The sequence below is a fragment of the Martes martes genome, assembly GCF_963455335.1.
Source record: "Martes martes genome assembly, chromosome: 1".
NCBI classification, from domain to species: Eukaryota; Metazoa; Chordata; class Mammalia; order Carnivora; family Mustelidae; genus Martes; species Martes martes.
Genome location: NC_137888.1, coordinates 55,257,570 through 55,265,810, shown reverse-complemented (window position 1 = coordinate 55,265,810; position 8,241 = coordinate 55,257,570). Strand labels below are relative to the sequence as shown.

At 39.1% G+C, this 8,241-nt stretch overlaps 1 protein-coding gene across 1 annotated transcript; it reads left to right on the top strand.

Annotated features, from left to right (window-relative positions):
• Positions 1-4,439: 4,439 nt before the first annotated feature.
• RETNLB (resistin like beta) lies at positions 4,440-5,826 on the top strand (the record flags this gene model as incomplete). The annotated part of the gene is made up of 3 exons (XM_080799144.1): positions 4,440-4,563; positions 5,037-5,114; positions 5,699-5,826. 3 exons carry the CDS (start codon positions 4,440-4,442, stop codon positions 5,824-5,826), a joined length of 330 nt encoding a protein of 109 aa, XP_080655270.1.
• Positions 5,827-8,241: the final 2,415 nt, after the last annotated feature.

Genomic DNA, 8,241 nt, shown 5'->3' with positions numbered 1-8,241 from the left:
AGGACTTTTAGCATTATGTTTAATAAAAGTGGGAATGGACATCCTTGTCTTGTTTCTGATCTTAGAGGAACTCTCAGCTTTTCAACATTAAGTATGATATTAGCTATGGGTTTATCATATATGGCTTTTATTATATTGAGTTATGCTTCCTCTAAATTTACTTTGTTGAGAATTCTTATCATGAATGGATGGATGTTATACTTTGTCAAATGCTTTTTATGCATCTATGGAAATGATGATGTGGTTTTTATCCTTTATCTTGTTAGTGTGGTGTATCATGTTGATTGGTTTGTGAATATTGAACCAACCTTGTATCCCTGGAATAAGTCCCACTTGATTATGATGAATTATTTTTTAATGTATTGCTGAATGTGGTTTGCTAATATTTTATTGAGGATTTTTTTGCATCTATGTTTATCAGGATATTGCCTGGTAGTTTTCTTTTTTCTGTAGTATCTTTATCTGTTTTGGTATGAGAGTTATGCTGGCTTCATAGAATATAATTGAAGGTTTCCTCCCTCTTCTATCTTTTGGAATAATTTGAGAATAGGTATTGACTCTTCTTTCACTGCTTGGTAGAATTCACCTGTGAAGCCATTTGGTCCTGGACTTTTGTTTGTTGTGATTCATGATTCAATTTCATTACTAGTTATTAATGTATTCAAATTTTCTATTTCATCCTGACTCAGCTTTGAAATATTATATGTTTCTAGGAATCTATCAGTTTTTTTCAAGGTAGTCCAATTTGTTGACATATAATTTGTCTTAGTAGTCTCTTATTATCCTTTGTACTTCTGTGGTGTCAGTTGTTACTTTCCTCTTTCATTTCTGATTTTATTTATTTAGGTCCTTTCTCTACTTTTTTTTTTTTTATGACTCTGACCAAAAGCTTAGCAATTTTGTTTATTTTTTCAAAGAACCAATAATTTTTTTAAAAGATTTATTTATTTATTTATTTGAGAGAGAGAGAGAGAGAGAGAGTCAGAGGAAGAGGGAGAAGCAGACACCCTGCTGAGTGGGGAGCTTGACAGGGGCTTGATCTCCTATGTCATGAGATCACAACCTGAACCAAAAACGAGTCAGAGGCTTAACCAACTGAGCCACCCACGTGCCGAATAAAGAACCAGTTCATAATGTTATTGGGGTTTTTTTCTATTTTTTTCAGTTTTTATTTCATTTATTTCTATCCTAATCATTATTATTTCCTTCCATCTACCAACCTTGGGGTTTGTGATATGCCTTCATTTCAATTTTTATGGTAAGTTCATAACACTTCAGAAACATTCACGTTTGCCTTTGTGTCTACAACTTCTATCCTGCTATGTATTCCTGCAGTTAAATAGTTTAATCTAAATAAGTAATGATAGGCCAGTGAATGTAAAGAATAATTAATGGTATTTAAATTACGTCAATTTGGACACTCTATATAACTATGTGGAGTTTAATTGTGTTTAAAATTCTAAACCCAAAGAGTATGCAAACTGAGTGGTATAATATTTTTTTGTTCAGTAAGTGAAAATTTTAATTCACACAAAAATATTATGCTGAATTTAAACATAAACTTTAAAATTGACATTTGTTCTTTTAATGTTTTTTATTTGTCTTAAAACTAGAGAATGAATTAAGAAATAATTATTATTGTATAATTATTACTGGAAATAATTTTGCTCTATAAGGGAGAGGAGTATTAGATGATCCCCTCTGTGTGTCAAATATGCTAGGCATGCTGCTGACTACAAGTGTTGCTCAGAGGTTATGGTCACTCTCCCTGTTGCCCACGCTCATTGTAACCCAAACATACTCTTCTGTGATCCTGTTCTCTTCTCTTTCCCTGCCATTCTCAACAAACCCATTAGTCAATGCAGTTCAATTCAAATCTTAAATCAATGTTCTTTTGGTCATCTGCCTCCCAGTCTATCACTTTCTTGACTCCCTTAAAAAAGTTTTCACACTTTTAATTAAATCATCTATGCTATTATATTCATCTGTGGATTGATTTTTCTCAAATTTATATCTCTGACTCTCACCTTTCCCTCGAACCCCAGACTTATATATTCAAATCCTGTGCCACAACTCGAAGCTGGATGTCTAATAGGCATATTCAATTGATTATGATCAAATATGATTTAATGTTCTTGCCATATCTATGCTGTCCAAAGGGGTGCCCATTTCAGCAAATGGCATCATTCTTCAACAAGTTATTTAGAATATAACCTCAATCTTTCATTACTCTCTTTCGCCTATATGTTATACCCAGTGTATCAGTAAAACTTAAGAGGCTCAACCTTCTATATGTAATGAAAATTTACCCAGTTCTGACTACCATTTGGTACCCAGAACTGTGCAAAACCTTGCTGCTGGGTTTCCTTGCTTACCTGTTTTCCTCTGTCTCTTCCATAGCAGTAGCCTTAGTAAGCTTTATAAAACATAAATGATCTTATATAAATAAGCCATATCATCACTCCCTTGAACAAAATGCTCCAATAATTTCCCATCAAATTTACAATAAAACCCAGAGCCCTTATGTTGGTTTACAAGTGCTGTATAACCAACCTGGCCCCAGTTGTGTTTTTGGCCACTTTCATCACTTGTCTTTGCTTTACTTATTTTACTCTCTTTGGCCATACTGCCTTTGTTGCTATTCCTTCAACACCCCAACCATCTCCCTGCCTTGGGTTCTTTATATTTGCTTGCCCCTTAGCCTAAAACATTTGTCCCAGCTTTCTCTATGGTTTACCCCACACAACTACAGGTCATTGTTTACAAGTTATCTTTTCTGAGATGTCTTCCCTGAACACACTGCATTATATACAACAATGCAGAAGTATATCCAATTGCCTGGACTTCATTTCTTTTTTTCAGGGCATTTTTCAATATCTGACATATTATATATTTATCTTCCACCTTAGAGTGTAGTCTCAAGGGGGCAAAAAATTCTCCACCAGAGCTATAATTTATATAGAGAAGATTTATAGTCATTGAATTAACAAATGGGACAAATGTACCCAACTTTTAGAGTAAATACGAGTCTGTGCTCTTTCCTGTTCTTTATCACTCTTTTGTCTCCTCGGCTCCTACCTGGGCATTAAGGAAACATCCTTGACTTTTTGCTAGTGTCATGGAGCCCCATTCTCAAAGTTTCCTGAGAGAGATATGTTGAAGAAATAGCTGGTCCCTGGAGGCATCTTTAGGGAAAGAGGCAGTGAGGACTGCCACGGCAGCAGCAGGGCTGGGTTTCCCCCACCTGACTGCCTCCAACAATGGTGATCCAACAGCCATTCTCTGCTTCATCTGGCTTTTGAATCATGGGATTCAATTCTGGTGACCATGTGCCCCATCCTAGAGAATTAATCACCTATGAGCCCAAGGGTCTTATATAAGGGATTGTAGAAATCTACTCAATTTCTCAGCCACACTAGAAAGGGAGATTATGTGATCCAGAATGGAACAATGAAATATAAGGGGAAATCTGCTTGAGTTTCTAGGGAGAAATCTTGCTTCGAAAATGAAACGGCAAAGCCTCCAAAGAAAATGGCCTTACCCCAGTCCTTCCTTCCTTCCTGCTCAGGATCTTGGCTGAGGCTGTCATGATGCTTGCCACCTTGGGACTATCAAGAGAGTGATCAAGGATAAAAATCCAGTGAACTGAGGATTGTAGGAAAAAAGGTAAAGTTCAGGCTGGTAATGACCCTATTGAACCTCCAACAAGAACCTTGCAATCAAAGGCTATGCTTATGGTTAATTAAACAATAAACTTCCCTGGTTATAAACCAGTGCTAATCAGGTTTTCTGTTACTTTCTCACAGATGGGATTAGCCAGGGACAATAAAATGATGTTTACACAGGTGACAATTAGGGCTCTGCTGAGACCCTAAAGTCACCTCTTCCTGATGAAGGAGCAAACAAAAGGCCTTTAATAAGGGAATGTTAACAGAAGGCTTAGGTGCTGGCCTTTTGGGGTTGCCAAGAAGAAAGGAAAGGGAAGAACAGAAAGGAGGAAGAACAGAAAGCTCTGGCTGAGAACCAGAGCAAAAGCAGCTGTTGCTTATCATAGACACACTGAATTTATCACAGTTGTGTGTCACACCCTAGCAGGCATTTCTTTGAAGATGTACTGGGGAGTATGTTTTTATGTTTGCTTGTGTGTTGAGGGGTTCCAGGTCAATACCACAGGATATATAAAACCACCTTTCCTGATCAGTCTTTATAGACCATTTCTGAACTTCTCGGTGAGTGAATTTGCTCTGCAGCTACCCTCTAATTCTTCAAGCCACTTCGGAGAGATCCAGGCTCTTCCATACTGATACTGATGTTCCTCTGTCTGTTCTCTCTTGAAACTCTCCATGTGCTTTTTTCTCTTCCTTCCCAACCATAGTGGAGCTCAGAGATGTCAGCATTCTATTTTTCCTCCCAGCCTCAGGACACTGCCGTTCGACAGGATGAAGTCTATCTCTTGCGTTTTTCTCCTTCTCATCCTCGTCCAGCTGATGATCCCAGAGACTGCTCCGTGTTCCTTAGACTCCATTGTGGATACAAAGATAAAAGAAGTTCTCAATGGCTTGGGTAATTGACTGGGGGCAGAGAGTGGGATAGAACCCCTGATTATGCCTCCTATCCCTAAACCTAACTTGTTTATTCCATCCTCAAATACCCAACTTCTATTAAGTCCATTCAAGCTTAATCTTCTTGCCCAGAGCTCTACTCCCATATCATTTTTGGACTCCGGTTAAAAATGCAGGTTTCCCTGATGATAATAGCTTGATGATGTTGGTGATGAAGAGGAAGATAGTTAGAACTTATGAATACTCATTATGAATGGAGTATAATGCAAACATTACATAAATTACTTTACTTAATTTTCACATTAGGAAGTAAGTACAACTGTTACTTTCATTTTACAAATGAGGAAACTAAACTTTAAAAGCTAGTGAGTAGCATGATTATGGACATTGATACCTCTGAGGTAAAAGGAGATTTGGAAGGGGATTATGGGAGATAGATATCATGGGCAATATCCCTTCTTCTCTCCTATTCAGAGATAAGTACTTCTCCAACAAAAAAGATGTCGTGTGTCAGTATCACAAGCTCAGGCAGACTGTCCTCGTGCCCTGCAGGTAAATAACTCCATGAGGAGGAATGGTGGGTAAGATGCCCTATGCCCTCCCTTGACCATCCCTTTCCCCTGTTTCATGTTTGTATTATCCTGGGCTGAGTCTTAACTCTTGGTTCCCAGTGATCTCTTGCCCATTCTCATTTCCCTTAACAATGCTACCAAGGGTTCTTGAGTTTCTGCCTCTTCCCTTCCCACCTCCCCTTCATGACTTCACACACCAGTCTCCCTTCCCTCAGTTGTCCTGTTATGATCTGTCACCTGCCATTTCCCCCTGTCATTCATGTCCCAATCTATTCTCTTGTTTGGGTGGGTAGGGCTAGCATAGAGGTAAATATGTCATAAATCTAAGGAAAGAAATGCCCAGACCCCTCACTTTCACAGGTCTCTTCCATGGCTCTATACCTAACTTTGTCTTAGTAATTTTTGTATTTTTTCCCCTTAAAGAGGGCTCTTAACTGAATTATCTTTCAGCCCTGCAAAACTTTTATCTATCATTGGGCTGCACAGAAATGAAAAATGGTAGGAGTACACCTCCCTCGTCTCAAAATCCAAGCATTCTAATTTCTGTCTCATGTGCCCATGCAGGGATGGTTGTCACTGGCTGTGCCTGTGGCTATGGCTGTGGTTCCTGGGATATCCGGGGAGAAACCACATGCCATTGCCAGTGCAGCACGATAGACTGGACCACTGCTCGTTGCTGCCACCTGACCTGAGGTGGAGGAGGATGAGAACCCAGCTGTGTGACCATGACTGCAATGAAACCATATGCCAAACAGGAAAACTGACTCAAACTGTCCCTTTCATTTGTTACAACCTGCTTCTTGGGTAGTAAAGACAATTTTTGCATCTCTCGTGGTTGTATTTTTGATGTTACTGCCCCAGCTTAGAATTGCTCTAGCCAGAAAATTTCGCCAGCATCCTAATTACTCCATTTCAACAAGGATGAGGAAAAATATGGGGGAAAATGGGAAAAAGTGAGATTGCTACTCCAGTCTCCTAGTTCCCTCAGTGTTTAACAAAAGGATGATGACTGTGCCAGGCATTTTGCTTGGCACTTAAAGTGCAGAGAAAGTAAATAACATGCATGCACTCATGGATCTCACTGAGTAGAACAGTGGGTTCCAGACCAAGTGCAGGCAGACTTTCCGAGGTGGGGGCAGGTAATGACAGTTTTAAAATAATGAATTTCTAGATTTCTGCTTTGTGTATATACTGTTTCCTAAACCTTGTGTCAGAGAACTATTTTGATCAAAGTGATGAATTTGCCATTGTCTTTCTCCCCCATAACAAAAGAAAAATACAGCCTTTACTTACCATAGAACCTTACCATGATTCATCAGCTTGGGGTACAAATATCTGCAGGATGAAAAGGAATGATTTAAAATATTGGCATGAAGGTTGAGTGATCTGGTGACTGGGTAACAAGTCCTTTTATAAGTTGTGAGACTTCCAGTGTTTGACACAATATTGAAGAAGGATATCACCTAATTATCAATTGATAGACCACCAAAAATATTTTTAATAAGAAGTTGCAGTATGATTTTTAACAAATAACTCAAAAGGAATTCAAACGAAGTGAATATTTCTACAATAAAATTTTTCCCTCCCTGCAAACTTAATTATGAAGTTGTCATCTCAAAGCTTGTAACTATGAAAAGAAAAAAGAAAAATACACTTGGCTCTAAATCTCATCTCTCTCTAGGATTATTTGTTTGTGGCTATATAAACTACTCAAAGAAAAAAAAAAAAGCAGCTCCATCTCTCTCATTAAGAAATACATTTCCAGGGGCGCCTGGGTGGCTCAGTGGGTTAAAGCCTCTGCCTTCAGCTCGGGTCATGATTCCAGGGTCCTCGGATCGAGCCCCGCATCAGGATCCCTGCTCACCAGGGAGCCTGCTTCCTTCTCTCTCCCTGTCTGCCTCTCTGCCTACTTGTGATCTCTGTCTGTCAAATAAATAAATAAAATCTTTAAAAAAATACATTTCCAAAATATACTTTTTTGTGTTTATTACTTATCAAAATTAGTTATAAATGTTTTATTCAATTGTGTACTATTAGTTGGTGCAATAATAACTCAATACCCCACTATGACAAGTAGAGTGAGTCTCTTAAAGTAAAAAACAAAATCATGTCACACTTCTGTCCAAATTACACATTCTAGTGGTTTCTCATCACACAGAAAATAAAATCCCAATATTTATCATGGCCAACATGATCTGCATCTAGCCACTGGAAATATATCCAACCTCATTTCTGATCCTTCACCCTGACCACATCTGAATTCTTGGTGTTCCTATAAGCAATAGGCACCCTCCCACCTCAGGGCCTTTCTAATTCACATCCTCCAGGTAGTTACACAGTTCTTCACACACAAGGTCAATCATCTTTATTTCAGAGAAACCATTCTGGCATGTTGTATCTCTTGTCCTTTTCTCCTCCCTCTCTTCCTCCTCCTCCTCCCTCTCTTCTTCCTCCTCTTTCCTCTCCTCCTCCTCCTCCTTCTTCTTCTGAATGCTTTTTAGTCTGGACTTCAAAATATATATTTATCTGACATTGTAATCAATGAAAGATGAAACTTTGTCTAACTTGCATATCACTGAATCCCCAGTGCTTAGAATGGCACCTGGCCCATGGAAGAGCTGCAATGAACAAATGAATTAGTCTACTATCAAGTCTGAGTCCACTCCCTCTCATGCCTTCTATCCCACTTCCTGTAGTCGGTGAGGGACAGGCATTGTTTTAATGGTCCCTGGGACCCACACTCAAAGGTGACTGTGGAAGAAATAACTACATCAGAGAGCACATCTTTTTTTTTTTAATATTTTATTTGTTTATTTGACAGAAATCACAAGTAGGCAGAGAGGCAGGCAGAGAGAGAGGGGGAAGCAGGCTCCCTGCTGAGCGGAGAGCCCGTCAAGGGGCTTGATCCCAGGACCCTGAGATCATGACCTGAGCTGAAGGCAGAGTCTTTAACCCACTGAGCCACCCAGGCACCCCAGAGGGCACATCTTTTAAAGAAAAAGTCAGGTTGAAGATGGAAGCCAAAGAGGTTAGCAATAGCAGAAGCAGAAATTGGATATTGTAGCTCTGGCTGATATGGTTGCCCACTGAGTGACCAATTTCCCCTT